Source organism: Betta splendens, chromosome 10 (assembly GCF_900634795.4).
Source record: "Betta splendens chromosome 10, fBetSpl5.4, whole genome shotgun sequence".
Taxonomy (NCBI): Eukaryota; Metazoa; Chordata; class Actinopteri; order Anabantiformes; family Osphronemidae; genus Betta; species Betta splendens.
The window spans coordinates 7426765-7443324 of NC_040890.2; the positions used below are offsets into that span (position 1 = coordinate 7426765).

The window sequence follows — 16560 nt, forward strand, 5'->3', positions numbered from 1 at the left end:
CTCCACGGCTTCAGATCAGTAAAAAACATCCTCCTCCCTGCTGGGTCTGTGAGCATTCCTGCCTTCACTGATACCTGCTCACAGAAACAGCCCCCGTATGCTGCAACTTTATGTACCTCCCTGTCGCCTAACTGTCTGTTTACTGACGCTGAGTGGAAGTCAAGGCCCCCGCCGAACCGGATCCTGCACAGTACAGTGAGAAAGTCGTCCTCCCCGGGGCTCGGGTCGGCTGGCGTCAGCTTACCGATGAAGTAGGACAGCAGCACGGCCAGCAGGGCGGCGGCGGCGATGGCCGTCACCGCCGCGCACTTCCAGCTGCAGTACTTGGACGGCTTCTTTAGTTTGAAGGCGGAGCGGGAGAAGGTGTTGCGGGGGAGCAGGCGGGGGGGCGGGGAGTACACCGTGCCTGAGGTCAGGGGGTACCCGGGGGAGGAGCTGCTGAAGAGCGGGGTGGTTCCCGATGACGTCTTGAACAAGAAGTGCCTGGAAAACAAGACACGCGGGGGAGAGGAGGTGTTATTCCGCAGGTAAGCTAACATATTGCTATATTAGCCCGTGATGTGGCGCCGGTGCAGGAAGCTAGAAGTGGAAACAGCAATCTGCCAGCCAATCAGCGTCCAGGTGATGGGGTCACATATGTGCAAGCTTCTGGCCAATTTCTCTGTCTGATAAACCCTTCCTGTCTGATAGGCTTGAGCATCCTTGAACTGATTGTGTCTCCGATTCGGCTCGTTCCAGTCCAGGGTCTCTTTTTAACGTCCACCTGCTCTACTTCCTGACCCCCCCACACCCCTCCATTCTCCTACTTCACCCCCAGGCACCTCATCTCTGCTCTCAAAGGCTGCCGAGGATCAGTGCCGCTCCCTTTTGCCGTCCTCATCGCCCCGTTAGGGTCAGAGCTCAGAGACGGGATGAAAGGGGGATTTGAACCATCATCCCTTTACTCATATTACCCATTATCCTCTGCTATCGCTGCACCTGCTCACCCGATGCGTCCCCTTCGCTCGCCCGCCTCCCTCCCCTCCGCTCCCCATTTCGCATGCTTTCATTTCTCCTCACCTCGCCGCTCCTTCATTCTCCTACACCTCTATACCGCGAGCTACAGTAAAGTGCTGGACATCAGCGTTTCCTCCCTCTGATCGTGTCTCCCTTCATTCACTCCTCCTCCGTGTCTTTTCCGATCTGGCCTGGAGACAACGCTGTTGTCGCCGTAGCATGAAACAAAACGCCGCACTTGAAGGAACTTTTCAAGGACACAGCGAGAGGCACCTTTGTGACATTTAGATTTGCAACACACACTCTGTGTGTACACAGAGTCCTGGTGGTGCGAGTGAAGAAAGCCCGGAGGTGGGTGCGACACATGAGAAGAGCCAAGGTCACTGGGGGGGGGGGGCTGTCTAAAAGGCTTTGTCCTCCAATCTTTTGTAGTTTTGATTATTTTTAGTTGGGATGAAGCAGTCTGTGACCATAGTAGTGTTTGTCTTTTCCATCCATCAGCTCTACTGTTTAGCTCGTTATGGACCATTTGGACGCTAATTCTCACTGTTGTTGGGGCGACAGGTTGCCAGGTTCTCATTAGACAGTAAAACTCCACACAGCCGGCAGGTTTGAGCCCAGGGGCCCAAGTTAATGTTAGTCAGATAGTCCCAAGACTATGCTAGAACAGCAACACTAGAAAGGAGCTAACTGTATTCCTACCTTTTCATGGTATTACACAGAAAAAAGGCTCCCGTCCAAGTAGAGTCATGAGTCACTAGTGTTAAAGTGACGGCTGAATCCTCTCTTTCCCAAATGAGACTCCAAAGTCACCAGATCCATGACTCAGGATTGGAGTTAAATCCAAGACGTGTGACTCATCTCTAGTGCGTCAACTAGAGTAACACAAACAGGTCTGTGAGCACCGGCGTGCTGCGCCCGCTGTCGCTTTTAGTCAGACTAGGATAGTGGGATCAGTGATGACACACTGCTGCAGGAGCGGCTCCTGATATTTGCTCGTTATTCGAAATAGAGCCCAAAGACACTTAGCCTCACATCCGCCGATGCCTTTAATAGGTGCCGTTTCGTAAAAAGTGTGTCTCTACACGTGTCTGCTTGTCTGAAGACGTTTGGTAAAAACAGGTGATGTGCTCCAAGCATAGAGATTTGGTTTGGGAGCGTTGCTCTACTCTTTATCAATTATTCAGCCATTCAGCTCCCTCTCCCTCGCTCATCCTCCCCTACGACTCGCTGGTGGATCGCTATCCCCCCCCCCCCCCCCCCCGTTTTACCTGTCAGGTACGTTTGCATGACAACAGGGAAAACGGGAGAAAGGGAGAGCGGGAGGAAGGCAAGGGGGAACTCTAGACAGACAGAGGCTGAAAGAGCACGAGGAGGCGGCACGCGAGGAAGAAGCAACACGGGGTTATTGTCTAAAAATACCAGCTTCTCTGTGTCACAGGCATCAGTTTCATTATGCATGCATGCGTGCACAGACCGACGCCATCCCAGACGCAGGGACGCGGCGCTGAGGCTCACGGGCCAAGGTCACGCAGCCGCTGACGCACCGTGACGCCGAGGCCGGCGGAAATAATTAAAATCCCCGCAATGCGAGCAAACCCGGTAAAAACGGGAGGGTGGGGGGGGGGTTTGGCGAATGTCTCGAATTCCACGGGACACAATGCATGTAATCTGCAGCGCTGGTACAGTACGTGGACGCAGGCGGCCGGGTTGGTTTTGTCGTTCCCCCCCTTTTGTCGAGCGTCTGCGTACAGAAGTGCGATGGAAGTCCGTCTGTGAGGCGCACTAATTGCAAGCAGGCCTGGAAAGAGTCTAATGCGCTCTGGGGAGGTAATTGACATTGATTTATGTTGCAGAGGACTATGAAGGGGTTCTATCATCGCAGGCAGCCCGCAATCACAGCTCTGTATCATTAGGCTGGCGTGTGCGTTTGCGCCTAAGTGTGTCCGCGTCTGAATGTTGTGAAATTCTTTGACAGTGGTCCAGCGTGGAAACGTCACACATAATTAGAGAGAGCTGACAGAGACCCCCCCCCTCCTCCCCTCAGCTGCCAGCAGCAGCGCAGCCCACCTCCCCAGTCCAACCGTCGCCACCTTGCTGTCAAGCCTCCACACAAATGCAGAACAAGGAGGCGCTAAGTCACACACTGACACACATTCGCCCAGACTCGGCGAAAAGGCGGCCGCCCACGCACAAACAATCAAAATATATGCGGGATTTCTTTTCTCGAGGCTGACCCACATGTGCGGGCCCACATTTCATTTGCATCCTCCGAGCAACGAAGTGACACAAGAGGAGGACGGCGCTTGGAGATGAGAGCTATAGATTAGAGAGAGAGAGAGAGAGAGAGAGAGAGAGAGAGAGAGAGAGAGAGAGAGAGAGAGAGGGGACTGTGTTTTCACTCCTGTCCAACCGGGCTCCCCATTGAGACAAAGGAGGACCTGGACAATTAACCACAGAACAGAGAGCATGCTGGGTAATTAGCAGGAAGTCAAAGCTCGCATTTCCCTCGAGCGAACAAATACACACACACACACGGTTTCACAAGCATGTGCACACACACTTGTCATTTTTTTTGCAGCCCTTGCAAACGTGTGATTGCTCAGGATAGCACTCACAGAATCATCATCAGAGGCAGGGAACAATTAGAGGGGCTCGAGGTACGGGGTGAGAAGCGATCACATCGAAGGATGAAACGAAGAGCTCGGAGGGAAGAGGAGGCTCAGGATGGCGTCACGTAATGGAGGAACGCTACGAGCAGCAGATGGATGGGGCATAACGGGCATTTGTTGTCCGACCGTTGCCTTGAGAAAAAGACAGGCCTTTGGATGCTGAGTGATGTGCACTGAAGGTATTAAAATAATGTTTGTCCAAGGCATCGAGGCAAGTGTTAGAGTGTGCTTTTTAAATGAGAGGTGGCAGCAGGCGTGTGGAGGTAGATATCTCCAGACCTCAGCACACGAAGTTCTCACACTGTAACATGCGGGATGTGACGAGTGGCGCCGGAACCGGGTTCAACCAGCCCACGGGTGGACTGACCTCGAACCCTGGGTCGACCACAGCTGCAGCGCCGGCTGAAGTTAGCTAATAATCACCAGTCGGACCCGTGTCCCACCTCGCGTCTCGTGGCCACCGCTCCCGCTGGAACCCGGACAGGAGGCTCCGCGCGGGAAGCGCCGCGTGTCCCTTTGTCTCCTTTCAAGAATTCCAACGGCGCAGTGTTTTTCGCCGCCCACGCACATCTGAACATCAACCGAGGCCGACGCCAGCTCCGTGTTATTCAGCGGCAACCTCAGCTGGCTCGTTAACACTCGGTTTGCTCCCTCCCACCAGCTGGGGGAGTCAACGCGCTCGCCTACTCAGGTCTGACAACCCAAAAACATGGGGTGTGACTTCTCCCAGCAAACACACTCCTCTCCATACATTAAATATGGAGAAACTCACTTGTATGGTGTTTGCTTAGTTTGCGATGAAGTGCTGAAACAAGTAAAAGTGCAGTCGGTTGGGGTGGTGCTACTGTATTAAATTATTAGAGCTTTACTGTATATAATGTATGAATGCAGCATTGCATCATTAATAAACCTTGCATGGTATTATGCAGCTCTCACATGAATATTACAATAGTGTTTAGAGGCTCAGCGTGATTCTCTCGGGTCCCTTTCGTCTTCCAAGCCGTCCCCGGTGTAATGCATTTGAAAGTAACCTGCGCTGGGTAGTACCCCCTGTGCCTCCCTGCAATGCTTCTTGCAGACAAATTGAGATGCTGCAACCCTCTGAGTGTTACCCCCCCCCCCACCCCCTCCGGGCTGCGGCCCGCAGAGGCACGAGGACCGTCCCTGAGATCACAGAGACAGATTGAAGCCGGCCTCTTTGCAAAACGCCGCGACGCATGAACAGTGCGCACGTGGGGAGAAGCATTATTTCTCTATGCTCCGTGGTCAACACACACACACACACACACACTGGCACCGGCCATCTATAGTAATTTATCTCACACCGGTAAATGTATCCGTGTTCTATGGGCCCCAATCTCCCTCCGTCTGCCTTTCTATCTCCTCTCACACACACTCCCCCAAACAATCTCCTTCAATCACCTCCTCGCTTCATTTCTCTCCCTCTCTCTCCATCTTTATCTGTCCCTCCTCTACCGTAAACTGTTCCCTTTCCACCCCCCACCCCCCCTCTTTTTTCTCCTGGCTTATATTTCTCTGCTATATCAGCAAACAACCGACTTGAAATAGCTGCTATTTAAAGCCGCGGACGTTCTTGTTCGACGCCGTGCGTCCGCATGGCCGCCGTGCACGGGTCGAGCGCAGACCTGAGATCAGTGGGGCTGAATTAAACATGGCCAGGCCTCATAAATACTGCACGGGGCCGGCACTCTGGGGAGCGTATCTGGGACCATCAGAGGTGGAGGCCCCGGCGCCCAGCAGGAGAAACACAACTGCAGAGTAAATGTTCACGGAGCGAGCGGGCGGGCGGCCGGCGTCCCCTCTCAGCGAAGGCCTCATGAATAGTAATACCCTGCATGAATGCTCTGTTTGCCCGATAAATGCTCTTTGTGTCCCGGCCGAAGCGCATGCACGACGTGTGAAATGGTTTGTGTTTCCTACTCGCTCACTCGGGGTCGAATGCGTAATGGCGCTGACGCGCGGCGGCCCGTTGCTGCTCGGAGATGAGACAGGGAGCGCTGGTACGCGAAGCCCGGGTACTGGGTTGGACTGGAAACCCGAACATGCAGCGGAAGACGCCTGAGCAGCTGTCACGCGTGCGCTTCTCCACTGACATTCACGCCTCAGGCCTTCCACACTGGAGCATCACCGCTAGCTAACAGGCATGCTAATTTGCATTTAGCCCGCCGGAAGCTGACAGGCTGCCACAGCGCCGTCCGCATTCCAACCCATGGCGCCTGCTTCTATACTGTACATGGACCTGACAAATACTATGCCGGCGAACAGCTCTGCATGTGGGTCACATCTCGCTCAGCGCTCGTTTCATTCCTCAGCGCAAGCGCTTCACTCGCAGGAGCCGCGCCAACCTTTCATTCCGGCGCTATCGATTACCGCAGCCGCGCTCGCTGTGAGCGGCCCCGGACACCAGCGCCGGGTGGACCTGTGGGCCCGTAGAGCTTCCTCTGACCTGGTTTCCAAGGGGACGTTGCTGTTGAGGACCCAGCTGTCCTGCAGCTGCACCGACTCGGGGGTGGTCGGGCCGTCGCCCGTGCCCGGGGCGGGCGCGTGGATGGGGTTGCGGCCGCCCCTCAGGGTGTTCCTGTTCAGGCTGTTGGCAGACTGGTGGGATACAGTGTGGTGGTTGTGGGGCGGGGGCAGCGGGGGCCGTAGCGTGGACTGGCTGTGGTGGTTGGCTGGCCCTGGGAATAAAAAAAAAACAGAGAACAACTTCAACAACACACTTTTCTGCGAAGGCAATCGAGATACAAACGCTTCCAAAATGCTACAAATTCCAAAAGTAGGGCAGGATTTGATTTGATATTTTGTGCCGGTTTCTGTGCCAGAAAAGCAAAGCTCTTCAGCTAACAAATAACTTTCTATCATGTGCCACTTCTCTGTCTGCAATCATGTCTGTGTCACATTCCCAGACGTTTAAAAAGTTACTTCCGAAGGGAAATTCCAGCTAAATACTTCGCACGCGTGACATTTAATAACCTCACTTGAACATTTTCTTTACATTTTCCCACATCCCGTCTGCCTTATTTTTAGCCCGCTCCTCCGCTCCCATTCCCCTTTCACTTTCTTTTCCGTTTTCGGTTACACAAGTAAGAGAAATTGTGTGTGTGAGCAATATTAGAGCACTCAGCACAGCATGCACGCTCATCTCCCGCTCTCAGACTTGGGGGAACATGTCAGCTAGAATCCAATACCAGCCCCTTTCCAACGCTGAGCTAATGGACTGTTGAGTGAGAGAGCTGAAAAACAAACCCGGATGACTCAGACAAGAACACCCATTCACACATCACCTTTTCTATCGGTGTGTGTGTGTGTGTGTGTCTCTCTCTCTCTCTGCATGAATCAGTGGGGATTGGAGCCCGTCTTCAGCCCGTCTGAATGTGTTTGCGTGTGGCTCCGTGCACAAAAATCAATACGCCCCATATGATACAGTATAGGACAGCTCGGCGCGCTTGCATGGCATCTTGTGCATTAGCATCCTTCTCTACTTTGACAGGTTCATGTGCTCCAAGAACAGCTGATCAAAACATAGCAAAAAATACTCACATTCAGTAAAACGGCAACAACAACAAAAAAAAAAAAACAACAACCCTGACACATCTTTAAAGAACTGTCCACGTTTCACTCGCGTCACGTCTGAGATGAAATGTTGACGCTGAGGTTGTGTGTACGTGGCTCCGAATCCCGCGCTTAAAACAGTTTCCGCTTTCCGTCACTTTCATCCTTGCTTTACACATCTGAGCGTGGAATATGTTAAAATAATTTGTGTTTCTTTTGCACGTTGCCTTCTTCTGCTCTAATGAGAGTCAGCGCACATATGCACATGTACTCGTGGGGTGAAAAACAACAAGCGCAGCCGCTTTGTACGATGCGCCATCACACTTGTCCTCCTCTACTTGTCATTTCCTCTTAATATGAAATATGAAATGAAACGAAGGCAACCGGAGACAAGCGGATGTGTCGAGTGGAGAGATCCCTGCGAGGCATGGATGTAACTTTACACATATGCAAACACGAGGGCACATAGATCATGTTTGCGCGTGGCCGAGCCTCTGGGACAGAAATCCAGGGATGAAGTGTATTTATAGCGTCACATCCTCTCGCCTGGTAGCTAATCATTCCTCTATCTCCCTTCCTTCATCCCTGGATGAGTGTTGGGTGCGGCCCGCGTGCAGCTGAAGCTGAAGCGGCAGCCGGCTCGGAAGGTGACCCGGTTCCTCGGCGCCGCCACCGGGACGCAGGTGTCACCCACGCGGCCCCCGAAGAAACAGATGCCGGCGAAGGCAGAGGAGGGGAGGACGGTGGAGGGGGCCGAGCTCTTCTGCGTGGGAGAGTCACAAAACATCTGTTTGCACATGCAACAATGGTCCCGGGAGGAAGAGACACACGTGCAGGCGTGCGCTGACGCAGACGTGTGCAGAGGAAATGCACATCTCCAGCATTGTGCGCGAAAAGTCTTTAATTTTTCTTTTGAGGATTTTTATTATTATTTTTTTTTTTACTTTGAGTTATTTGTTAAAAGAGCTTCCGAAATAAACTGGACTTTCCTGCTGCTACTATACTTTTAGTATCTAACTTATTTACAGCAGCAATGCAAGATACAGGATTTGCTTGAGTTCACACATGTAGCGTGAACCCAAAAATACCCTTTTTTCTGCTATGCTGGCATCAATATTGAGGAGTTTTTTCATTCAAATCCAGATAAATAATATATGGAACACCTTGTGTGAAAGATGAATATGTGCTTTTCTGCTGTGTGTGTGTGTGTGTGTGTGTGTGTGTGTGTGTGTGTGTGTGTGTGTGTGTGTGTGTGTGTGTTTGTGTGTGTGATTCACTTCACGTTTGTGGGCATTTCCAGCGGTTTCACGCGTTATCGGCCCATTAAATGGTTATCAGCTGTTATCATGCTCATAATTACGCCCGAGCAGGGGCAAACTGCACCTACCAGTGGACCAGAAAGTGCACATCATCGGTGCGTCTCATACAGTAATTAGGCAACCTCTAGCGGTTGTAGTAATTACAGTGTGACAGCAGCAACAGCCGCACGAGCGGCTGAGTCCACGCGTGAAGGCGGCGAAGGTGGACGATCACACGGGAGGCCGTTTGTCATTGCACACTTTTACCAAACCCACTGCAAGAAGGTGAGATTGTGCACAAAATGGAAAATTTGTGTTGTAAAAGAAGGCAACTCTGGCCTTTAAAGCTTTAAAGTGTCAATTTCTCACCACTGCCCATTCATCTACTCACACTCTGAGATGCTCACTCTGCATCTGTAAGGGCTAAATTGCTGTATGTCACACTGTGGTAGGGATCCACATCTGCTCCATACTGTAATACAGATTTTTCATTTCCCGTTAAAAAAAAAAGAAAAGATCCTATTATGTATCATTTCGCAGACAATTCTGTTACATATCACAAGATGATGTGGGAAAAATGTAAATTCTGAGAAAAGTAGTGCCTGTAATTCCGAGCATTTACTCTCTTATAGATTTCTGGCCCCGAAAGCATTGTCATGTACTGTCAAGCTTAACTGTACTGAGTTTTCACATGATCGACATTTCTTTCATTCCTCACTGAATAAATATTTTGAGAATAAAGTGCCAAAAAAAAGACTCATTGTGAATGTTCATACCTGTTATTGCAGAAACACAAAGGTGCACAAAAAAGAAGTAGAAAAACGAAATAACTTTCATACTTCCAGAAGTCACACAGCCTTTAGCAGAAGTTCAAAAAGTCTCTCTAGACAAGCTGCAAAATATTTATGATCAGAGACAAATTACTTTCTTTTTTTGTGCTGCGACGCAGGAGAGTGGTGTCAAAGAAATTCATTCTCATGTATACTTCAAATCCATAAAAAGAACCCTCAGAGAACAAGAGCAAGTACAAACGCAGCGAGGAGCGAGGTCTGCTGTGACACGAGGCCACGGCACAAGGTCTAAAGGAGCGAGGGAGGAGAAAAAACAGGCGTTCCGGCCACAGAAACACAAATCCGACTAACTGGAACAGAGGCGGTGCGCGGAAACGAGCACACCGGAGGTAAATGGGGCCAATAAATTAAGACAGAAGACTTTGTTAGATGAATTGTCCGGCTGCTGAAGTACAACCCGCAGGTAGGCTAATAGGAACAAGCGTTTTACCAGGAAGCCGGTCTGATAAAAAGCAAAACATGTGGCGAGGAAACACAGCAATTAGGGAGCAGCCAAGCAGATCACACTTTACTCCTCTACTTTATCTTTCCTGGGGTTTTTTTTTCCTCTCAGCGCGAATAAACAGCGATCATGTACGGATTTTCTCGATGGCCCCGTCTGGTTTTCACAAACACTTCTGTTTGTGGAGGAGCTCAAAGTCCTTCTGACTGCAGCAGAAGCCTGACCCAGTTTATTCGGTCCGAGGTCCCCTGCGAGCGGAGAGTGCTGGTGCTGGTGTGTGTGTGTGTGTGGGGGGGGGTGGCTGTGAGCCGCTACATTTGGATCCAGCTAATCCCTGCAAGTTCATTATTCTCACTGATTCATAGAAGCCTCATTCAGGAGAGGAGCCTGTCTGCGAACCTGTGGCCCCTGTAAAGCACACTAAGAGACGGGCTGTGTGTGTGTGTGTGTGTGTGTGTGTGTGTGTGTGTGTGTGTGTGTAAGGCAGTTTGTTTTGCACCCTTGATGTGTAAACTGTTTATTGAAAGGTCACAGGGCAGGACGTGCTTGCATGTGTAGTGTGTGTATGTGTGTCTAGGGCAAAAATGCCCATTCAGCAGTTCCCAAGCAATCATCCCACTCGCTCCCACCCTCTGACTCGCCCTTCCTCTCTCTCCCCTCCGTGTCTCCACCTCTTTATTTCACGCCCTGTGTGTCCACTGCTCCCGTGCTACTTTTACACACGCCGCCCCGCCGTCATCCTTCCTTCCTCCCCGCGCGGCTTCTCCGTGAGCTAATTGACATGCTCTGCGTGTTTTAAGGTGGTATGTTCCCAGCCGCCGCGCCACGCGTCCTCTGCTCCCGAATGTCACGGGCTCCTCATTTGTCATTCTTCTCAGCGCTCAGCCGAGCACAATGGAAGGAGAGCTCGAGGTCAAGCTGGTTGCAGTGACACACAAACACTCGCTGAGAAAAAAAAGGGGCTTCATTAAACGCAAACATACCCGGAAACACATAAACAGAAAAGGTGTGTTAAAGCCACACACACACACACACACACACACACACACACACACACACACACACACACACACACACACACACACACACACACACACACACCGCCTCTGCCTTGGCTAGTCATCTCTGTCTAATTAGGAGGCAATAATCCGCTAGAGAAGAGTCATCAAATTCAGCCAAAAACAAACAGTCTCCAGCAGAAATGCATGTGTGCATTTCACCCACACGGTGCACACACGCACACACACACACACACACACACACACACACACACACACACACACACACACACACACACACACACACACACACACACACACACACACGCTCAGATCATCCCACTGTTCTGCAAATGTCACCCTTACATAAGCGCCATTAGGAAGCACAACATTAGTGCAGGAGGAGCGAGTGTGTCTTTGTTGTGCCTCTGTTTCACTAGATTTGTTTCAACAAAGCCATTAAACATTCATTGCCTCAGCAGTGACTTGAGGTGGCTTCCCTGGCAGCGGATAGCTAGCCACTTTAGAGCCACCGACTATAAATAGCTTAGCATCCCCCCATGCATAATGAATGGCCAGAGACAGAGCTAACGTTAGCTCTTTCCAGGAGCGATCTGCTATGCTCCGTTTGGCTGTCTCAGCTCTCCCCCGTGTTCTGGGGGGGTGTGGGTGGGGGGGGAGCGTTCCCAGACAGGTGCTCCGAGCCAGACAGTATTCCCACATAAACACTCGCGGACCCAATTCCCAGGCAATCCTCGGCAACGGCGTTCCGTTCCCATTCACCTGTCATGCTTCACTGTGCACGCAAGTCATGTCTGTCCACCTGTTAGCTTTGGTAATGGTGGACTACTTTACAGCAACACACACACACACACACACACACACACACACACACACACACACACACACACACACACACACACACACACACACACACACACACACACACACACACGCGCGCTTCCGAGGATTATCTCGCTGTGGTCACTTTCTGCCTGGCTTGATAAGGTTCATTTCCTGCCCAGCGTCCACTCGCTACACGACCACACAAGGCGCCCGCGCTCCGCCGGCACAAACATTCGTGGCTTATAGGTGTTTTATTTGCCCGTGTGAGTCCCTTCATGCCAGGCTGTGTTTACGCCGTGCCAGACTGCCACTCAAAACTCATTTAGGTCGATTTTAATGGACGCCCAAAGCCAAGGACTCTCTCTGCACCCATTAGATCAGCAGTCCTGGCTGGGAAAATGTGGCAATTTGCAATTTCATTTCTGTGTTGTTCTCGCTCCATCCAAATATCTCCCTTTCACCCTTAAAGCTCTCATCAGCGTGGCCTTTTTAATCCACATTTCCCCTTCTTCGTCTCTTCGACTCGCTGCGACTCCCCGTCTCCCTTCCACGCGCTTTCCCTCCATCTCTTTTCGCTCGTGCTCTTCGGGTGTTTTTTCCCCTCCACGTCTCCGTTTGATTTCTCCATGCAAGTTGTCTCATTAAACAACTTCAAAAAGTCAAACTTTGCCTTCATCTACCCGTGCTCCCATTTGCCTCTTTGCGCCTCTTCTTCCTCCTTCTGGGCCGTTTTTGTGTCGTGCCTTTTTTCCTCCTCGCCTCGTTTTGTCTGCCTTCGCTCGCCGACTCTGTGCAAACAGACACTAAAAGAAGCCCCCGACACAGAAAGTGTGGGCGTCTGTGAACAAGAATGAGCGAAAGAGAGAGCGTGCCTGAGGGCCTCACTCTACCTCTTTGCCAGTGCCTGCCATTAGGGTGTCAGTGGCAGAGTGAATTTATTTGCTGTGCGGTTACTGGGCTAATGATTGATGTTGCCCCAGCAAACAGTAAACCAATTAGAAGGCTGATGTAACGTCATTTTAAAAGCCTCCTAATCACGTTGCTCTTGAACCTGGGACCCGGGCCTTCCCTAATGAAGATTTATACTGGATCAAAGGAGAGCCTAACGCCATTAACAATAGATTGTATTCCACCAAAAATCACATTAGGACTTCTCTGCCCACCCCTTCTCCCTCCCATCAGGCCTCTGCTAAATATATCTGCTGATTACAAGTGTAGATGCACAGAGGAATAGAGAAACAGGGGAAGAACGGGAAAGAGAGAGAGAGAGAGAGAGAGAGAGAGAGAGAGAGGGAGAGTTGGCCCACAGCAGATAATTGTTCAGAATAAATGTGTATGCTGATGAATTAACTCATCACTGCAGATGTGTGTGTGCGCGCATGTGTGTGTGTTTGCACACCGGAGGAGACAAGTTGCCGATATAAGCACACGGGGGCCCGTAACAGCCAACGAGAGAGCGTCCAACGATGAAGGAGAAAGATTGCAGCCGGGTCCCCGTTGCACTGATGCGCTCCTCATCGGCCCCTTACAGTTCACTCTCCTATCTGGACCGTTATCGTCGCAGGCAAAGATAAGTACAAACACGCCCACTCGCTGGCAGCCAGTCTGCGCTCAGCTCAGCGTAAGGCTTGCGTTCACTTGCATCATTGTTTCTTGCTTTAGGTGACAAAGGTGGGAGCGTTGCGTTTAAAACCTAATCCATTAACAAGTCACTGTTTGTCTGTTTTCAAGCGGGCAAAATAAAAAAAATTTTATCAACAGAGTGTTTTCTTTTATGACACGTCTTGATTATGCGCCTTTGAAGTCTAATGGTAATTCAGTTTGTTCATTTTAGTATTGGTGCTGTTGCTTAGCCTTGATTGACAGTCCTCCAAACACATGCCGACTTCAGAGGAATGCCCAAAAGTAGGAACAAAATGGCCAAAAGAACAAGATGTGACACCGGATTAAAGCAAATGATTGCTGGGCATATTACTGAGCATCGACTAAATCACATCAGGAAATGGACACATGATGAGGTAATGCAGTGACCCAGGTGATGGATGGGATATTGCTGGACAAATAAAACGAATGAAGGATAAAAGGATGGATCAATGGAGCGCGCTCTTACCAGTGGAGGAGGTCTGGGCCCGAAGCAAGTATGAATCATCCGGGTGCGCCTCCAGGTGAGAGTGAGTGGAGTTTTTCTCCAGCAGGGGCATCTGGCACTCCCTGATGGGTGGAGACGGGCCAGGGGATGGGTGGTGTGGGGCGGACGAGGAGGAGGGGAGGGATGGGGGGAGCAGTGAAGAGGAGGAGGTTGGAGGGAGCGGACGACCTGGAGCGCAGAGGGAGAGAGAGGGGGGAGAAAAGGAGGGAGGAGGAGGTGTTAGACACAACAAATGGCAATGACTGACAGTGAGACGGAGGCCTGCGCCAAGTTGAACAAATCAAAACGGTCCATTCACCCAAAGCACAAGAATTACATTTGCAAATAGTTAGAATTAGAAGATATCACTTCAGGACAGAAATGTTTTAGTGTGATTCGCATGTCAACCAAGCATCTGCATGATGTCTTGAAGATCTGCTGTATGTTGTGCTCAACACTATCCAGTCACTCCTTGGAACAGACCCCTGGTAGCAGCAATGTAACAGAGCAGAAACCTACGCCGGCAACAGCAGCTTGGACACAAACACGGAGGGAACAGATTCACACACGCCGTTCACATATGTCATCGTGTGATGGAGTAAATTCAAAGATTTACGTTCTCATGGCAACGGCTGAAGCCAGTTGCCACGGCACCAAGGTACATAGGAAAGCCAACAAGATTTCTGCAAGCAAACTCAAGCTAATGCTAAACGACAAAATGTAGCAGAACACAGAAATTTAATAAATTTCACATTTTATCCAATAAAATGATTTTGTCTTTCAAATTCGCTTGGAACCAAAAGCATTTTCACATGGACCTACATCCATTGCACAATTGTCCTCTACATGGGTAAGACAAAAGAAAGTTAACAGCCAAGTCTTTAAATAGTCGGAGCCATGGGATGCGTGGACACAATCAGGCTGTCCCATTCACCAGAGAGGGAAGAGCGGGATGGAGAGAATTCGCTATACTCTCCAAAGGTTTGGAATCAAGGACAAAGACAAATCTAATAAATTCTATTTAGAGACGGCTCAAAATATAGAATAATTATATCTGCCATATTTGCCGCTCAATCAATCAACAATATGGTAAGAATGAGGCCACTGAGTCCAGCCAATTCACCAAAGGACTCAGGTTATTACAACTACTAATTAGAGAGTGGAGCAAAGACGCTCCGACGCGCTGATAATCACTTATTTTCTCCTGATTCCTCAGTCAAAATGACGGCCGCGGGCGTCAGGGTGTTTTCGTTTGACAGCTTTACAAATAAGGCTTTTTTTCTCCTTTTCCCTATCACTCAGTCACGTTTTTGTCTTTCATCTCCCAAGGTTAAAACGCACGGCGGCGGCGGAGAAGAAAAAAAACAAAAGAGGCTGGTTTGCCCTTAGTTTTCATAAACTTCAACAATTCAACATTCTTTCGCCGCTGAAAATTTTCCTAAAGAAAAACGGGCGACGGAATAATGGCCAGGATTTCAGCGGGCTGAGACTTCTTTCATTCGGGCAGAACCAATCCAGGAAGGGACCGAGGAACGCTATAAAAGAGGAGCCTTGAAGGACTTGAAAAGAGAGAAAATGAGGAGATAGCCGAACGGTCGTCATTATACTATTTTCCTTCTTCCCTTCCTTTTCTTAGGAATACAGATGTGGTGTGATTGTAATTTGACAGCATTCATCTTCCCATCACTGGGTATTGATAGAAATCAAAATGTGTAAAGGCCATGATAGATGAGGGACTTTTTCTTAGGTGATGGTGTGATATTGCTTGCATCAGGGAAACAGTACCTGGACAAAGGGGGGGGGGGTCAATGTAGGTATCATTTAAGAGCCAAAGTGGTGGACGTATTTGTTAGCTGCCCAGGCTGTGCGTGCTGTCTGAAAATGAAGGCCATTAATCAAGGAGAATGCGCGGGGCAGTTTAGATGCCACCGCTGTGGCTGGCAGAGTGATGCCTCCTTCCTGCTGTCCAAACGGCTTCAGCTTAGAGCTTTGCGTCATGGAAACCAGAGCTAAGATCGATCCACAGCCCCAACGTTAACTACACCCCAGAGAGATGCCAGCCTTGTCTTCTGTTTAGGTATGTGTGTGTGTGTGTGTGTGTGTGTGTGTGTGTGTGTGTGTGTGTGTGTGTCTGGTCAATCTCATCAGAGCAAACACAGAAAAATGGATAAACAGTGGCAAAGCAAACACCGCGTCTGGCAGGATGGAGGAGACGAGATGCAGACGGAGACTGGGGAGAGACAACGAGGTCATGGGGGGTGACTTGGGGAATGGAGAGAGAGAGACCGAGCGAAATAAATGAAGGGAGCAGATGAGCAGAGAAGATGAGACCGTCCAGAAACCCTGAGCTGACAAAATTTAGTGCCAATAATAAAAAATGGGGACGAATGACAGAAGGAAAGGAGGAGGCAATAAGAGGGGAAGGATGGATAGGAAGGAGGAGGTACAGGAGGACACACAAGAAAAAAAAAGAGAACACTGACTGATCTAAGTGAATCGATCGCTCACCTTAATTGACAGCGAGGATGGATTTGGATATTAGCATATTATCAAGACCTTTAATAATAAGGCGATCGACAGCAGGCAATGAAAAACCTTCGCACACAAGATTGTTTTGCAGCTGTTGCATTATTGTAGCGAGTGTATGCATTCGTGTGTGTGTGTGTGTGTGTGTCACCCCGCTCACGGTCCGGTTTGTGTATGCGAGAGCACTTATTAATATTTTAAATCACTTTAATTACAAAAAAGGAAAAATT

General features: G+C 50.0%; 1 protein-coding gene across 11 annotated transcripts in view; it reads right to left on the reverse strand.

The window, feature by feature from the left end:
* tenm2a (teneurin transmembrane protein 2a) overlaps positions 1 to 16560 on the reverse strand; it is a 168250-nt gene that overhangs the window by 38388 nt on the left and 113302 nt on the right. For 8 of the 11 annotated variants that reach the window (XM_055512570.1, XM_055512569.1, XM_055512566.1 and 5 more), the window contains 3 exons: positions 13787 to 13993; positions 6136 to 6367; positions 245 to 483 (listed from right to left, as the gene is read on the reverse strand). In XM_055512570.1, coding sequence (XP_055368545.1) covers positions 245 to 483; positions 6136 to 6367; positions 13787 to 13993 — 678 coding nt within the window. The remainder of the gene's footprint in view (positions 1 to 244; positions 484 to 6135; positions 6368 to 13786; positions 13994 to 16560) is intronic. The other 3 variants (XM_055512572.1, XM_029164485.3, XM_029164489.3) reach the window with 1 other exon arrangement.